Source organism: Ursus americanus, chromosome 10, assembly GCF_024610735.1.
Source record: "Ursus americanus isolate L20-20 chromosome 10, mUrsAme1.1.p, whole genome shotgun sequence".
Classification (NCBI taxonomy): Eukaryota; Metazoa; Chordata; class Mammalia; order Carnivora; family Ursidae; genus Ursus; species Ursus americanus.
In genome coordinates this window covers 77,673,010-77,692,442 of record NC_142136.1, presented here as the reverse complement: position 1 = coordinate 77,692,442, position 19,433 = coordinate 77,673,010, and the positions used below count along the sequence as shown (strand labels likewise).

At 34.4% G+C, this 19,433-nt stretch overlaps 1 protein-coding gene across 2 annotated transcripts in view; it reads right to left on the bottom strand.

The window, feature by feature from the left end:
- PSPC1 (paraspeckle component 1) overlaps window positions 1-19,433 on the bottom strand; it is a 92,853-nt gene that overhangs the window by 33,287 nt on the left and 40,133 nt on the right. For both annotated transcript variants that reach the window (XM_087865245.1, XM_045797148.2), the window contains exon 6: window positions 11,399-11,504. In XM_087865245.1, coding sequence (XP_087721371.1) covers window positions 11,399-11,504 — 106 coding nt within the window. The remainder of the gene's footprint in view (window positions 1-11,398; window positions 11,505-19,433) is intronic.

Sequence of the window (19,433 nt, the reverse complement as noted above, 5' to 3'; positions counted from 1 at the left end):
ATTAGATAGCTAGTCAAACTTTCAAGAGAGAAATTAAACTACTAGCAGCTGAAATACTATCTAACAAACAGAGCATACGTGGAAGTAAAAAATGGAAGAGAATCAATTACATGAAATATTAAGAAAATAGGTATAAAGAAAAAAATTTCAAAATAAAAGGTAGGCCTCTTTGCCAAAAATTACTCACTCATTTAAAAAGTGTTACAATACTGAAGGGTATGAATCAACAAAGTAATCTTTTCTTAATAAAAATGAAGTAAATTTAAACTAAAAAAGGAAGTAAGACATGTTCCCACTGATATAAATAATAGCATACAAACTTTCAAACATGAACAGAGAATGCTTGGAAGACTTAACATTTTTATTTCAAGTAATTAAAAATAATAATTTCCAAACCATACTACTACTAGACCCAGGGCGGGGGGGAGGGAGTATGTTTTAGGCAACCTAAGACAATCTTTCAATAAATACAATCTATGATGGTTTTTTTACCCTCAATTCGAATACATGCATTCCATGATATCTGCACCCATGAATACTGGGGAAATGGTCCTCAGTTTTATGACTGTTAAAATGAAATTTTACACCATCTATCACTGGGGAATTGCAAATTAAGACAACAATGAGATAACACAACACACCAATTAGAATGGCCAAAATCCTAAACACTAACAATATGTAGCGCTGACAAGGATGTAGAGAAATAGGAATTCTCATTCACCACTGATAGGGATTATAAATGGCATATTTACTTTGGAAGACAATTTAACAGTTTCTTACAAAACTAAAGATACTCTTACATATATACAATCCAGCAACCATACTCCTTGGTATTTACACAAAGGAGCTGAAAACTTATGACTACACAAAAACCTGCAGATGGATGTTTATAGCAGCTTTTTCATAACTGCCAAAACCTGGAAACAACCAACATGTCCTTCAGTATGTGAATGGATAAACAAACTGTGTTACATCCAGACAATGAGACATTATTTCGCACTAAAAATAAACAAGCTATCAAGCCATGAAAAGACACACAGTAACCTTAAATGCTTATTACCAAAAGTCGATATGAAAAGGCTACATATTATATGATTCCAACTACGTGACATTCTGGAAAAGGCAAAACTATAAAGACAGTAACAGAATCAGTGGTTGCTGAGGATTAGGAAGGAGAAAGGGACGAAAGGCAGAGGACAGAGGATTTTTAAGGCCGTGAACTATTATGCATACCGAAATGATGGGTACACATCATTATACATTTGTCAAAAGTCCACAGAATGTCCACACCCAGAGTAAACCCTAACATAAACTGTGGTCTTTTGGTGATAAGGATGTGTCATTTTGATAGCGAAGGAGTCTGGATGTATGTTGGGGGAAAGAGATATATGGGAAATCTCTATCTTTGGCTCAATTCTGCTATGAATCTAAAACTACTCTAAAAATTAGTCCATTAAAATTTTTATTTATTTCCTTGTCAGAAGGAAAGAAAGAAAGAAAGAAAGAAAGAAAGAAAGAAAGAAAGAAAGAAAGAAAGAAAGAAAGAAAAGAAGACAGAGAGAGAGAAAGCACAAGCAGGGGGAGCAGCAGGCAGAGGGAGAAGCAGGCTCCCTGCTGAGCACGGAGCCCAATGTGCAACTAGATCCCAGAGTCCTGGGATCACGACCTGAGCTGAAAGCAGATGCTTAACCAACTGAGCCACCCAGGCGTCCCTATTAAAATTGTTTTATGTTTCTTTTTCAATAATCAATTATATATATGAATTTATACACTACAAGTTTTAGTCACGAATAATAAAAATTTGTTACTTGTTAAATTTCAAGTCAGAAATGAGAGGAAACAACAAATATAAGTAGGGGGACTTACAACTTAGCTCACTATATTCATTAACCTCAAGACAAATACCTCTTAATCTAGATTCACTCAATGTATTTTTAAAGCCTGGTTTGGGTACCTTTAAAAGATTACTCTGGTATCACTGTCAAATTCAGGAATTAACTGGAGCTTTTTAAAAACTAGGGTAGTTTTCTAACTGAAGATTAATTAAATCTAATTACATAAAATCAACATGTATCAAGAGACCGAAGGGAATAAGTATTTTAAATTAATTTTTTAAACAAATTCATATTCAACTGAGAATATTTTTAATCATATACCCAAGGGACATTTTCAAAATTACCATTATCATCATCACTTTTCAATTGTCATGGCAAACTCTGAAGAGATGCTCTTAAAAACTGAAATTGATTAAGAATATTTATTCTTCAAATTTAGTTATTTTATCCTAAACTCTTAAAGAAATCAGCCACGATGGTATCAGCTACAGCACAAACACGATATTTTGAATAGTATCCTGGTAACTGGTTTGCATTTCTTCACCCATAACCTCTTAACCAGTACATTTCCTTAACAAAGTCAAAACAACTATCATGACTGGCCAGACCAAGGTATGAGAGATGAAACAAAAGGACAAATATAAACTGTACAAGAAGAGATGCCAAATCGGCCCTATCAACAGAAGAAAGCAGTAGAAGGAGCAAACAAAAGCACATGCGCTCTAATGTATGAAGAATTAAAGTATGTATTTAACGGGGAAACTTTTTGTTCGTGATACTGGGCATTAAACAAATTGTTTTAGTAGTATGGCAGAAGCTTTGACATTTTAACAAATTATGTATTTTTCCTAAGTAGATAACTTAAAGCAACAGGCACAATTATAGTAATTCTAAAAATATTGAAATGGTAACTAAATAAAATCCAAATGTTTAAAATACACAATTATAAGGGAAACTACCATAATAAACATGTTAATGGTTTAAAAGCAGAATTTTAAAAAGCAGTAATAGGCCAAATGAAGAAGTTACTTTGTGAGAAACATGGTAAATTTACAACCAGGAAACAAAGAATTTGAAACGTGGTGTACAATATAGTGCAGGATATCATAAGACAAAGTATAGGCAAACTTACCCACATACTTTCAATTACTTGAAATTTTAAACAGAAATAAATGCATTTCATCAGCAGAGCATGCTCACAAACCCAAGTTCCTACCCCCATCACTAACAGATAATAACTACACAGAGATATTAACATTCACATTTATTTAGTCTGATTTGGTATAAAACTCTGACATTTCAGGTGATACTACAGACCTTCATGTCCTCAATACAAAGTAAAGAAGATATTAGATGGAGACTGACCTAAAAAAAATTTTTTTTTTACATAATTACCTTGTAGAACTACTTCTGTTTGAGGGGGGCTCTAAGTAGAACATTAAGAAGTCATAAAAACAGAAGAAGTTAAATTTTTGTGTTTTCCTAGACTCTTTTTAATTATTTAATACCTAAAAATTCTTATTATTTATATCACACATATGTGACATCTCAAAAAGTGTTTACTTTAGGTGAACATTTCTATTTGCCAATCTTGACTTTCCTCTTCTCCAACCCCTCAAGAAAGGTAAACATTAGGTGAAAGATCTTACCATTCCAAATAAAATAGATTAGAAGAACTTACCATTTCAAATGAAAATACATGATGTATACCTACAACACAGTGGATTAACAAACCAATCATACCAGTTAAGAAAAAAAAATCCAAAATAAGTTCCACAACAGTGCTGAGGATACTCAATGCACACTTCATACTCCCTAGCACAGAATCTTTCTCCAAACTCTCAAAATGTTTTAGCTGTACCTCTGTCTACATAGATACTCTATACCTTTAATACTCTACAATCCTCAAAGACCTGACCCTGAGCTTGCTTCACTTCTGTGTCCTCCATGGTACTCAGCACTCTGTTCTGAAACAGTAGAACAGTGACCAAATTTTCTTACTAAATAGAAACCTCTAAATCTTCCTGTAAGTCTAACACTCAGATGGAATATTCAAGTGCGATCCAAATATTGAAAAGTTAGGTGTGCTGAAAACCAAACACAAAAAATTGTTATTTGACTATTTTTAAAAATTTACTCTTCATTATGTGATTCCATTATAAAGTCTACAAAAATATATCAACAGTCTTAATACCACCTATGTTTCAAAACTACAGATGTTTGACATCTGAGACATTAATATTCAATAAATACCAAAGTATGGTGACCCATATAGAACAGTGAAAATCATATGACTGAGCAGCACTAACACTGAAAAACAGGACGCCAAATAACTATTTAATTCTCCCAATTTTTGTCTAAGTAACTACAATATGACAAATACAAGACTCTCAAACTCAAAAAATTCAAAGAGCTAAATTAGTTGGCAACAAAGTCAGAAAAAAAATTAGAATGCAATGTGGTTAAGTACTAAAAAAGAATCATACTGAAAATGATACAGCTGAGGTGCACAGTCAGAGTAGGTTATGCATGCACTGAGTACATTGTCCAGGAGGAGAAAAGAGATACAGAAATTTTCCTGGATTATAAGACTCTCTGAAACACTAATGGAAGGTAAGAAAAAAAAAGATACTAGTCCTCTAATATGACACAGAAATAATTAAGTACAATAAAGTATCTTTGGGTAAAGTGTGTACAGAGTTTAAGGGAGACTCAGTAAGCATTTCCCTTTGGAATCATTTGGAAGTCTTTTAAATATGAATGACAAAACTTATTTATAATCATAACATACGATTGGAACAACCATACACGCTGCTTTGCCTGAGACAGCCTGTTTTCTGCCTGCTGTTTAAAAAAAAAAAAAGTAACTTTAAATAGTACCCACATTCAGTTGTCCCAGTTTGAATGAAAATTGTTGTGTTCTCCTACATATGATTAGTTATTACTAAAACTATTAAAAAATCCTTTGAGAAGTTTCAAAGAGAAGTGAAGTGGTCAAAGATTTCCACAGCTGGTTAAGACTGATACATATGTTCAATCCAAATACTCCCAGCTGTCAAAATCCCTAAAGATCACTTCCAAAGGATATGAAAACTTTACAAATGTAAATAGCTACTGATTTTTGTTTTCACTTGATTACAAAAATCTAATTCCAATTATTCTCCATCCCAAATATCCAGAAAAGTTCCTGGCTCACTGTAAGAAACACATTATTTTAGTAAATAAATAAATGAAAACGTTAATAAAAATCTGGGCACAACTAGAGCAGTATACAGGAAACCACTGCAATATAACTGATATAATCAATTTTGATCTTTATCATCATATCCAAATCACTGGAACTGGGCTGCCATTACACTAAGCTGCCCAGAAAGTCAAACCTAAATCTGACAACAAACCCTACAGCAAATAATTCTTCAGTTATTTACACAGAATAATGAAGATGCTATAAAAATTCTTTGTGAATTATGTCCTTTGTTTGAATGCTTCAGGTGTTCAAACTTCCAAAAAACAATCTTCTTCTGCAATACAATCAAATCACTTGTTAGAGCTAAATAATTTATAGAAAGATAAGTAATGGCCAGGTGGAAACCACAAAATGGCAACTTCTCTCAAAAATTCAAAAATCATTTCAGAAAATGTATTTGTACCTACTCGTTAGTAATTAATGATTAGGGTCATTTCTCTCTGCCAGCACCTATTAATGAAATTTTATTACTGGCTCAAGTTTCTGTTTTGAGTTTTGTACATGGCACATCAGGGAAAGCTGGGTTATAATTAAGTCAGAGAAAAGAAACAATGCCCACTCCAGAAGCAGAAAAAAAGACTAACAAAGAAATGACTGATTAAACAGGCTAAATCTGGCAATACTGATCAAGAAAGGGTAACAATGAAAGAACAATGCTTTATGTCTCTACTAAGAAAACATTTGAAAACTCTAGATAATCAGCTATGCGGCAGTGATGCTTTATCAGTTCTTTCAATAATTTTTGCTCTGATTTATAATCATGACTACCAATAAACCTTCAGGACACTAACTTGGATTCTTCAGGAACCTTGATTCTAGAATATGAGGTGCTCTGTTCAATGAGCCTTCTAAAACCACTGGAAAAAAACATATTAATTAATAAAGTTGCATTTTAATTCACAAACTCTTTGAGTTTGGTTAACATGAGTCACTTTTTATAGATTACTCCTAACTCTCACACTGGACCTAGACCAGGGGTGGGCAAACATTTTTGGTGAAGGGCCAGACAGTGTGTATTTCAGGCTTAGCAGCCCAGAGAGTCTTGATAATCTCACAGAGTTGTGTCATGACTAGTCAATCTACCACTTCTGGACAAAGCAGCCATAATCAAAACATAAGGACAACTGTGTTCCAATAAAACTGTTTCAAAAACAGGCAGTGTTCAGATTTGGCCAGGCTTACCCCAGTCTGTCAACCCCCAGTCTAGATGAAATACTTAAAAAACAAAAAGTTAATGCATCATTTGAGACAATACGTCCTCCACATATAGGCTGAAAGCTTAACTAAAAGTTGTCACACCAAAATCCCACAGAGCACTATTCACATAGAATGTTGTGCTACTTCCATTGTTAAGTGTACGAATCCTATCCTCCATGTTGACGTACTCTGAGCCCTCCCTTCAAACTCCCAGGTTCCGTAAAAAATTTAACTACTACTAATCTTATTTCACTATTTCAACTATGTCTCATTTCAACATATGGCCAAGGTCTTCTATTTTAGCTAATGAAAGTAAGCAGACTGAAGAGCTTCTTAAAATGCAGATCCCATGGCTCCAACTCAGACACACTGTATCAAAAATATTTGGTGAATTGAACTCAGACATTTTTCTTTTTTAAGTTACAAAGATGTGCTGCAAAGGCTGAAAACTACTAAATTTAGCCAAAAATGTGATTAATGGAGAATACATCAGATTCTACTGTAATCATGAAACAAATCAGTTTGTAGGTTGGAGACCTAAGGGAAAAACCTTACGTTTTTAAAACTCTCCCTGAATGTTTATTATGCACTATTTGAAAAACACTACCGTGAAAGAGGCATTATACCCTTAGCCTCTGGCTACATCTCCTTAATACTCTTGGCCTCACTATATAATATACTGGGTAGCTACAATGGCCTACTCTGACAAAGAAACATAACTGAATCAAATTCTTGCCTTAGCATATAATACACATTTATTTCCAGGTTTATTATGCACATGTGTTTAAATATCCAGGGCTATTCCCACATACTCAAACAAAAATAAAAATTCTTCAGTATCAATTCATGTATATATTTTGAAACAGATCTGAAGGGCTATTCTTTTATTCACTAAAAACCAAACATTAATATTTACACCAAAAACAAACTTCTAAAAAAACAAACGAAACTCCTGAAGTTTTAAAACAAAATAGCATCCCATATAAACACTGCCCCAATTTACCTAAACAAAGTATTTTATAACTACTTGATACAACTACTAAAGCTTAATGACAATTAGGTGTTTTTATAATATTATCATTTTCCCAAGAAAGCAAAGTTTACTCGAAGAAAACTGAAGTAAAAAATACCCTAATTAAAATCTCCACTTTACTCCAACGCAAATTGAATCCACAGGTAAAGACTGGTATGCTGCAGTACTAAAATGTTTAAACTACTTAGTCGATAGTAAGTGGAGCAACCTAATATAAAAACAATCACAGGAAAATCATAAGAGACAATCTCATAAATTTTTTACACTAACATTATGTAACTTATTGTGATGTGTCCAAAAGCTATAAAATTATGGTAAATAAAAAATTTCAACCTAGTAAGTACTATCAAGAAAATGGTTCAATATTACACTCTACATTATGGTAAAGGTGAAGATAAACCTAAATGTATTTAAGACACAGCATTAAAATACATACATTGTTATGGTTGTCAAAAATACACTATGCTATAGGAGTGAAAATTAACATGTTTAATTTATAATTACCAGAGCTATTATCAAAGAGCCTGACTTCTTCTAAGAATAAGGTATGAAATAAAAATGACAACTTCTAGTTGAAGAAGTGCTGACATATCCTTGAAACTCTTAAAAATATATTCATGTCATAAAATTGTGATAAAGTTGAAGATTAACAAAGAAAAACATGACCAGACATGATGTGTTTTCCCTCATATTTTATTACATTTAAAAAAATTATTTTTCAAGACACAAAATATGGAAATCAGTTTTTATTTTATAGTTCAAAGTCCATACTATTATTTGTGTTGGAATATTTCTAATAGGAATATTAGAAAGAAATGAGAGGTGGCATCCTAAACCAAGTAAATCTGCTTTATACTAATTACTCTTACTACTTGGGCAAGCTGAACACTTACCATTTGATTCCTCCCTTTAAACTGAACAGTGAAAAAAAGAGAAAGCACATAAGAGGGCCTAATTTCAAAGCTTTTAAAAACAAAAACAAACATTAAATTTAACAATTTTTTCCAAAGACAGTTTTCAAAGTAAATGAAAAGTAACTGATACAACAATTACCTCAATGTTTCTTCTATTAACACAAAATATTCAAGACCTTTAGAGCTTTTGTTAATATTTCTTTAGTGCTTGATTAGCTTATATTAAGAAGCATTATGAAGCTAGGAACCAAATAAAACTGATACCAAAATGATGAAAAACTTTTGTCTATCCATAATTTCTAGTATCAAAAAATCTAAAAATCTGGCAAAAGCTGTATTTTCCCTGAATATTTAATTCCATTGTTACATACTACTTTAAATATGGTTCCTCTTCAGAAAATTAAGGTTATAATAACTTTGTGGCCAAACAAGAATATTAATTAAAAACAGAAAGAGAAACAAAAAACAAACAAAAAAACCCAGCACCAACTCTCCAGCCCAGCGTTCAGCAAACTTTTTCTGTACAGGGTCAAAAAGTAAGTATCTTAGGTTTTGTGAGGTATACATATTCTAGTATTCTTTTATTTTCCTTATCCATCAACTCTCTAAAATGTAAACACCACTCTTAGGTCTGTGGTAGAGTGGTATGAAACTCAGCACACTGGTCCCAGACAATAATTTGCTGACTTCTGCTCTAGACAAATTAATTTTATGATGCTTCAAGTATAAAACATATTTTAACTACTTGAAAACAAAGATATCTTAATATTAAAATATATCATCTACATTTTCTAAGAGTATAATCTGGTGAACCAATAAATGATCTATTTTTGAAGTACTTCAAAAAACCCACCATGAATATTTTAAATATGTAATTCATTTATTCTCAAAGTTCACTGGTAATTTATAAAATTTTACCTACCATAAAATTAATTTTAAACATACAAATGTTTTAAAATTAAAATAAGAATTTGCAGTGTTTCAATTTTAAATTGTAGCAACATTTCCAAATAATTTTTGAATAGAAAAGTAAAATTAAAATCTGTCCTTCATTAATTATACCTATATTAAATGCCACTGAACAAATATAAAAAAAACTGGTATGAGTTTAAGAAAATTATGAGATAATTCCAAAGACTAAAGAGTCTGTAAACAAATTTATGATATAGCCAACTTAAATGTAACAGCAGAATACATTTTACTTAATCATTTCCTTCTAGTCCCCTAAATGATTTATGTATATGACATTACAAATAGCTACAAATGTGCTCCACGAATGTGAAGTTTATGCCAAAAAAAAAATTAAGAAAGCTAATTCGACCAACTTTGACATAAGCAAGCACTTTAGGAAAAGAAATATTCAGGTACATAAAAGGACAAGGAATAACTTCCTAATCCTCAATGGAATGAAATAAAGTTTCCCTAGGAAATGTATCATATGTGGTTTACATCTTGATTATATTTGAAAATAAAAACTTAGTCACTAGTTTTCAAAATATGGGCCAAAAAAATTTTAATTCCACATTCTTTCATAACATCATAAAACATCCTCACATTGATAAATCCAACAGATTTATGTTTACATGTAACAACCAAAAGACCTAAGACCACTTTTAAAATAGGTCATAAGCAAACACTATGCATCCAAGAAGGAAAAAGAGAACTGCAAAAACGATGCTAGAAATTAGAAGAAAATTTGCAATGAAAACTCAACTAATTTGGTGATGGAATTTAAAAATCAATTAAATTAAACCATTAGTATAACTTATAAATAATAAACTTCTCTAAATGAATTTAAATGCCACATAATTTTTAGTCAAAGAATATTTACTTGATGCAAGCTAAGATAAAAATTTCTTGTTATTATACAAGTTAGGATGTATTTTACCGTGTGTATTCTTTTTTAGAAACAAAGTTTAAAAATTTTTCTAGGGACAGAAGAATGGGGACAGAGAAGGTCAGCAAAAGAGTCACTGACGTGAATTACTACTTTTAGTCTCAGAAACTTATTAAAAGAATCCTAACTTTTGAATAGCTAGGGAAAAAAACACTAGTAAGTATTTTTCAGAATAATGGCCGTTAAAATAGCATTCATCTAAGGTGAATAATAAGACTCTTCATTAGTTCACATTAAGAACTTGGGGATTTTAACATATTTGAAGTATCCTTGTTTGCCATACCATTTTGCCTGCCCAAAACAAAAACCTGAGTCAGACCAAATCTTTAGAACTAACTCCAGTTTATAAGAAATTCAGAGATAGAGAAACTTGTTAAACATCACTACAAGGATAAGTTCAACAACAAGGGTCTGTTTCTTAAAGAATTAAGGAAAAAATTTAAAAGGTGAAGACAAAACCTAGAGACTAAAAACACTGGATTTATCAAGCCAATTTGAATCAACCATAAACAAAATAAAAACCTTTATAAATCTGGGCAAATGTGGGCTTTTACTAGTTAATATTAAAGAAGTGACAATTTTTAAGATATGACAAAGATATTTTTTAAAAAGAGTCCTTACCTTCTAGGGATACATACAGAAATACTTATTAATGAAATCATATAAAGTCAGGAATTTAATAAAAATAATTCAGGAAAGTAGGTATACCTAAAGGTGATAAGATGCAGCTGTGTGTTGGTAACTGTCATGGTTGGGTGATAAGCACATACTGGTCTACATTTGTATATATCTAAAATCTTCCAATATAAAGAATTTTTATTTCATTTTTTTTTAAGTTTATTTAAATCATCTCTACACTCAACATGGGGCTTGAACTCACGACCCCAAGATCAAGAGCTGCATGCTCCTCCGACTGAACCAGCCAGAGAATTTATTTTTCTTTCAGGTGAAGAATTTTTAGTATCAATAAGTGTTGAAAACCAACCAAGTAGAGATGATAGATTTATCAAGAGTTCTAATTTAGAACCATATATTAAAAAAAGATATAAATGGAGAAAAATTTAACATCCTTTTCATAAAACATTAATAGTATCTTCAGAAACTACCTTTATTACCTGTAAGAGGTTAAGAAAATCATTAGTTTAACATAAACAAACATGACAAATTCAGAAAGATTAAAAAATGTATTATATAAACCAATATCCAAAGAATTCTAAATATGCATTGTATACCCGACAATATAAAATAATTTTAGTTAACTAGTATTTTACTTACATTTTCCATATAGTTTGGCTTAAAGCCCTCCTGTTGTCGCCTCAGTTCCTCCTGTTCTCTGTGTCGGATCATTTCTTCCTCACGGCGGCGATGCTCTTCCTCATGTCTGAAGTTTTTTAAATAAAAATTTCAGCATGGTTGACATGTAAGCCATAATCAAGTATTTTATTTCAGGTAAAACAAAATCATTTACACGTTACTTTATACAAAATCTATAAATGATGACTGACTTACTAGATTTACTTTCCTTCTTCTAGTTTGCTCTAAGCCTTTAATAAATCAAATAACCCAAAGAAATAAAGTAACTAGGATAAATGAAAAAACAGAGTAATAATATGTAACTAAGATAGCTAATATGCTTATAGTCAAGCAATCAGGAGTCCAAAAGCTTAAACATGTATTCTATTGCTGTATAAAGAGAAAAGCCTGGGATCTATCGCTGGCATAACAGAGTTCTTAAAGGCACTCAGAACCAATCCTGAAATAAGCCACTATGAAGAATAACACTGCCTAGTCAAAAAAATCTATTGTGTGTCAAAGGAACTCTTAACAAACCCTCTCTCCCCCATTTTATCAACCCACTGAGGAAAACCTCTGAACAGGTGTCAGCCTACCATCTGTTTTTGTAAATTAAATTTTATAAGACAATCATTTACTCAAAGCAGTTCTAAGTAGTTGAGACAAAGACCATACAACCTGCAAAGCCTAAAATGTTTACTATTTAGCCCTCTCCCAGAAAAAGTATGCCAACCTCAGCCCTAGAGGTATGTGGGAGAAAAAAATATTGAACTATGTATGTGTGCAGAAATACAAATAAGTCAGTAATTACTTATAATTAAGAGAAAAAACCCACAAAATAATATTGAATAGACTCACATTATATTGGCACTTATGTCAATGCAAATTCAAGTATATATGCCCTCTACTCAAAAACAAAAAATAATTTCAGTCAGAAAAACTAAGAGGCAGCCCACGGAATGGGAGAATGTATTTGCAAATGACACTACAGATAAAGGACTGGTATCCAAGATCTACAAAGAACTTCTCAAACTCAGTACACGAGAAACAAATAAACAAATCAAAAAATGGGCAGAAGATATGAACAGACACTTTTCCAATGAAGACATACAAATGGCTAACAGACACATGAAAAAATGTTCAAAATCATTAGCCATCAAGGAAATTCAAATCAAAACCACACTGAGATACCACCTTACGCCAGTTAGAATGGCAAAAATAGACAAGGCAAGAAACAACAATTGTTGGAGAGGATGTGGAGAAAGGGGATCCCTCCTACATTGTTGGTGGGAATGCAAGTTGGTACAGCCACTCTGGAAAACAGTGTGGAGGTCCCTTAAAAAGTTAAAAATTGAGCTACCCTATGATCCAGCCATTGCACTACTGGGTATTTACCCCAAAGATACAGACGTAGTGAAGAGAAGGGCCATATGCACCCCAATGTTCATAGCAGCAATGTCCACAATAGCTAAATCGTGGAAGGAGCCGAGATGCCCTTCAACAGATGACTGGATTAAGAAGTTGTGGTCCATATATACAATGGAATATTACTCAGCTATCAGAAAGAACGAGTTCTCAATATTTGCTACAACATGGACAGCACTGGAGGAGATAATGCTAAGTGAAATAAGTCAAGCAGAGAAAGACAACTATCATATGATTTCTCTCATCTATGGAACATAAGAACTAGGATGATGGGTAGGGGAAGAAAGGGATAAAGAAAGGGGGGGTAATAAGAAGGGGGAATGAAACATGAGAGACTATGGACTATGAGAAACAAACTGAGGACTTCAGAGGGGAGGGGGGTGGGGGAATGGGATAGACCGGTGATGGGTAGTAAGGAGGGCACGTATTGCATGGTGCACTGGGTGTTATACACAACTAATGAATCATCAAGCCTTACATCGAAAACCGGGGATGTACTGTATGGTGACTAACATAATATAATAAAAAATCATTAAAAAAAAATAATAATAATTTCAATAGTGAAGACTATGTAATACTGATGCCCTCTCATTAAGTCTCATTTTCTAGGTTGCTCTTACAAGTACTTTCCTGTACTAAGTGTAATACTCAAATTTCAAGATAGCCTGTATCCTGTATAATGCTTCCCCTAAACACAAGTCCATGAACTAAAAAAAATGGTGATATTTTCCACAGACAGCAGAAAACCCAGCTATTAGAGGAGTCTGGGTCAGACCACAAAGTAACAATGTTCCTAAGGGATTTTAAGCAAAATCTAGACTATTTTGAGACTTTTGTCTAAGTCCCCAATATACATTTCTATTCAGGTAAATTGAATATTCAAATAAAGTGGTTAATCCACTTCTTGGACATTAACACACTCATAAATTTTACGGTAAAGGAAGTATTTTCATATTCACACAGCTGAAAACGTACATAGGTACAGGTAAAAATCCCGTATTCAAAAACTACACTATTACTTGAAACTGATTTTTCCCGATTTCAAAAAAGGTCCATATACTAATATCACTAACAGGATCTGGGACAGGACCCAGTAATCAACCACACTCGTATTTCTGCAGGAAGATGAACATTCACTTCTGTGAAAATAGTAAAGATCTGACATGAACCCAACATAAATGCAGGTCAGGTTTTATCATCAAATAGTCTCACATCAGATCCTGCCACTAAATGATACATGAAAAAGCTTTTGGTTTTCCAAGTTTTTCTGGTCTTCAGAATTGCAACAAAGGCCTTGTTCAGGGATAACTTACAACATCTAATAGAATTTTAAATGGGCTAGTCCATTTCCAATAAACTAATAGAAATATACAAATGTGCAAGGATATATGTACACAGATATACACTGTGACATTAATTAAAGGCAAAAGGTTGAAGGCACAATCAATTATAAATGGGAAACAAGTATGGCTCATTGATGCCAAGGAACACAAAACTGTTACGAAGGCACATTTGCATTTACTGACACAAAAGAGTATCTAAAATACAGCTGTCAGTAAGAAAGCAAGTAAAAAACAGGATTCCTATTATTCATTTTAAAAATCATTTTTATGAGCACAGAGGGGTGGTAGAAAAAGTTTATGTCATACTGGGAATAATCTGGGAAACAGGACCATTAACTTTTTTGCTTTACATATGTAATGTATCATTGAGTTTTGTTTTATATGTGTACTGCTATAACATTTCAAAATAAAAACCAAATAAAATATTTTAAACAAAATTTGTAAGGTACTCCCATTGTTAAAGCAACTTTTTTCTGATAAAATGTGAGAAAAGATTTACAAATCAGGAGTAAAAAGGTAAAATCACTTAAAACAGTTATTTTTTCCTTCCATTACTTTGTCTATAAATTCAAGTATTTCTACTTTGTTTTGAAATAAGTTGATACCACACTGACAATATACATTTCTATTCAATGACAATTCCATAATCTGAACTTATAGACAATATTCAGAAATATTCCCTATTATATATATGTACGCTTTTAATTTTTTCTATTTCACAAGATGCTTTAATGAGTATCTTTATATATATATTTAATGTCTCTTCAGGTAAAGGATAGGTAACTTCCTAGGTAACATTTACAAATGGAACTAAGAAAGTGTGACAAATTTTAACATCCTTCATGTTATAATTAATTGGAAACTGATGAAACCTCAATTTTACAACTTAATTTGAACCACTAATTATTGTCAGATCTCATATATTTTTGTAGGATTTTGAAAAATGAACAAGATCTAGAAACTAATCTATAATATAACTAATGGACAAAAATGTCCTGCTACTCTTTATTCCGTTAGCACTGTGCTCTCCACACCTATTGCTGGGCTCAGTACATAAGACCTTTATGTTTAATGACATAAAAAAGGGAAAGAATGGGTAGATGGATAGATGAGTAAGCAGAAGGGTGGTAAGAGAATGAAGAAATAAACGAACTACTAAGTGGCCAAGTCACAGCTTGAACCAGCTCATCATCCCTTGTCTTCCTTCTTCACTGCCATAGCCTCCGAAAAATTAAGTGACCCATGAGAAAAATAACTTACTTTTAGCACTGAAAGGAAACTGGAAACTTGTATACTACAAATAAATTATTTCCTCAAAATATACTTTCTAAAACCAGTTTTGTCTATCTTCTAAGGTGAAATGAAAAAGCAGAGTCCAAGCTATCTGGTTTGTTAACAATTAAAGCTGTCTTGTATGGTAGTAGACTCAATCAGCTGTATTTCTTCAGTTTAACTGCTGTAGTTTTATTTACAGGATATACCTGACAATTATTAGTGTAAGCTCCTAGACACATTCAGTCTTTCTTGGTCTTTCATGAAATTGACATTTTTTCTTTTCCAGTGGCAGACAGGTCTCACTAACCTGGCCCTGGGGCAGACTGAGATCCTCACCCACAGCAGGGGGTGGAAGTGAGGTTGAAAATAAAATCTCATTTGTGGTAGAATCACAGGTTTTGGATATGCTGAGAGCCAAGGGCCTAGTTAGTTGGTAGCTGCAAAGCCAGACCTTCTGTTGATTGTATCTGCAGGTGCAGCAGAAAAGGCAAAGCCTGACTTCCCTGCCAGCTGCATCTGCAGGAGGAAGCAGCGGGGAGGCAAGGAGTCCAGAAGTTGGATTCGTGGGACACAGGGAGGAAGTCCAGTCTGCTGGGTACCATGTTTCATCTGCTTTTGTAAGTACAAGGCACCATGAGGCTGGAGGACCTCTGTAGGGGTGGACTACAAGTGGCCAGGCACAACCTCATGCAAAATTTTTCTTGAGCTTCAAGAAAAGCTAGTGGCTTCTCTTCCTGTAGGGCAGAAAGTTTCTCCTGCAACTTCAGGATGTGTTCCTTGGTCTCCTCTAGTGACTCTCTCTCCCAACTCCTTTTTCTTCCTTCTCTCCGGCTCTTCCTTCATCTTCTGTTCCATCATCTTGTACACCTCTCCTTCCTCCTGCAGATCATATTCCTAGCTCCATCATGATATGCCAGTGCAATACCCAGGCCATGGCACTGGAAAGCTTGGGGCATTCCGGGAATGCAGGCCTGGTGCTACTGGGGGTACCCAGGCCATTGGAGCCCTGCTCTGTCACTGATTGCCAGAACCTGGACTGGACCTGTAGGACAGCAGGTTCTCAGGGGGTACCATGCCCAGCCGAGGCAGAAGCCTGTCCACCTGCTGCCATAGTCAAGTGTCTAGCACTTGCCACCCTGACCTGCCAGCCTGGCAGGAGAGGTCTACTATGTGCACAGAGCCAGGCCACGGTCTCCAGCCTAGGCGCTCAGCACACCTTCCTCCCCACTAGCTTCAGAATGAACTTGACACTCTTTTAAAGAGAACGGATTATTTTGTACAATGTCTTTCAATCTGGGTTCACGTTGTGGTTCCTCATGGACTAGCCTGAGGTTATAATTTTTGGCCAAAAAGTCCACAGAAATGACAATGTATCCCTCTGTCTGGATCATATCAAGCAGTTCCTGATATCAATGTCTTATTACAGGTGATATGCACCTTAATACTTGGTAATGGTGGTGTCTGTAGCTTCTCCACTAAATTTACTATTTTTCCATTTGTACCTAATACAAATAAGTATGCAAATTGTGTTTCTCAAGTTTTGGCAAAACCTTGTACACCCATCAGTAAATCTTGTCTGTAACAATTATTACCACAGTGTTTGTCCCACTGGTGATTTTCTCTCATTCCTTCCATACTGATGAACTGGAATTCTACTATAAGGAACAGTTGTCCATTCACTTTCATTTATTTATTCAATAATTTTACTTCTATCAGTATGGACTCATGGATATGTACACTTTATTCTACAGTTTAAAATGTAATACTATAAACTGTTCCAACATTGGCCATTCAGGAGCACCTTCAGTTTGCCTCCTGTGTACTTTCAATATGCCCCATCTTTTTTTAGTACAGGCTACTTAATTTTATTCAGCTTTACTATACTGTGCACTTCAGATACAGTGGGCTTTTCTGTTTTTTTTTTTTTACAAATTGAAGATTTGGGGCAACTCTTCATCAAGCAGGTCTACTGGCCCCATTTTTTCCAAAAGCGTTAGCTCACTTTGTGTGTCTGTGTCACATTTTGGTACGTAATTATCACAATATTTTATTATTATTACATTTACAAATGTAAATGGTGATGTGTGATCTTTGATGTTGCTTGCTACTGTAATTGTTTTGAGACATCACAAACCACACTCATATAAGACCAAACATTATCAATTAATACTATGTGTGTTCTAACTGCTCCATTAACAAGCCATTCCCCCCATCTTTCTCTTTTCATCTGTCTCCTTCTCCTTGGGCCTCCCTACTCCCTGAGACAGAACAATACTGAAATTAGGCCAATGCGTAGTCCTAGAATGGTCTCTGAAGTGTTCAAGTGAAGAGTTGCATGCCTCTCACTTTAAATCAAAAGCTAGAAATGATTAAGCTTAGTGAGGAAGTCACACCAAAAGCCGAAAAAGGCCAAAAGCTAGGCCTCTTGCACCAAGCAGTTAGCCAAGTTGTGAATGCAAAGGAAAAGTTCTTCAAGGAAACTGAAAGTGCCACTCCAGTGAACATACAAATGGTAAGAAATAACAAAGCAGCCTTGTTGCTGAAATGGAGGACTTTTAAGTAGTCTGCATAGAAGATCAAACCATCCACAACAGTCCCTTAAACCAAAACCTAATCTAGAGCAAGGCCTTAACTCTCTTCGATTCTATAAAGGCTGAGAGAGGTGAGGAAGCTGCAGGAAAAAAGTCTGAACTAGCCAAGGCTGGGTCATCAGGTTTAAGGAAAGAAGCCATCTCTATAACATAAAAATACAAGGTGCAACAGCAAGTGCTGATGCAGAAGCTTAAGTCACCCAAAAGATCTAGCTCAGATGATTAATGAAGGTGGGTACACTAAACAACAGATTTTCAGTGTAGATTAAATAACCTTACTGGAAGAAGACGCCATCGAGGACATTCATAGCCATAGAGGAGAAGTCAATACCTGGATTCAAAGGACAGGCTGACTGTCTTGTTAGGGGCTAACGCAGCCTTGGTGACCTGAAGATGAAGCCAGTGCTCACCGACCATTCTAAAAATCCCAGGGCCCTTAAGAATTGTGCTCAATCCACTCTGCCTGTGCTCTACGCATAGAACAAAGAAGCCTGGATGATAGCACATCTAATTACAACGTGGTTTACTGAATATTTTAAGCCCACTGCTGAGATCTACTGATCAGAAAGAAAAAAAAGATTGCTTTCAAAATACTGCTCCTCATTGACAATGCACCTGGTCACCCAAGAGGTCTGATGGCGATATAAAACAAGATTAATGTTGTTTTCATGCCTGCTGACACAACATCCATTCTGCAGCCCACACGTCAAGGAGCAATTTCAACTTTCAAGTCTTATTATTTAATAAATACATTTCATAAGGTTATAGCTGCCTTAGATAGCGATTCCTCTGATGGATCTGGGCTAAGTAAAATGAGAAATTTCTAGAAAGGATTCACCATTCTAGATGCCATTAAGAACATTTGTGCTTCATGGGAAGAGGTCTAACTATCAACATTAACAGGAGCTTGGATGAAGCTGATTCCAATCTAACCCTCATGGATGCCTTTCAGCTGAGGGGTTCGAGACATCAGTGGAGGAAGTAACTGCAGATGTGGTGGAAACAGCAAGCAAACTAGAAGTGGGGCCTGAAGATGGGACCACACTGCTGCAATCCTATGATAAAACTTTAACAGATGAGGAGCTGCTTCTATGCATGTGCAAAGAAAGTGGTTTCTTGAGATGGAATCTACTCCTGGTGAAGATGCTGTGAAGATTGTTGAAATGACAACAAACAACTTAGCGTTATTACATAAACGTAGTTGATAACACATCAGCAGGGTTTGAGAGGACTGATCTTCCACCAATTTTGAAAGAAGTTCTACTGTGTGTAAAATGGTATCAAACAGCACCACATGCTAAAGAAAAATCCTTCCTGCAAGGAAGACTGTTCATGCAGCAAATTTCAGTATCATCTTATTTTAAGAAACTGCCACAACCACCC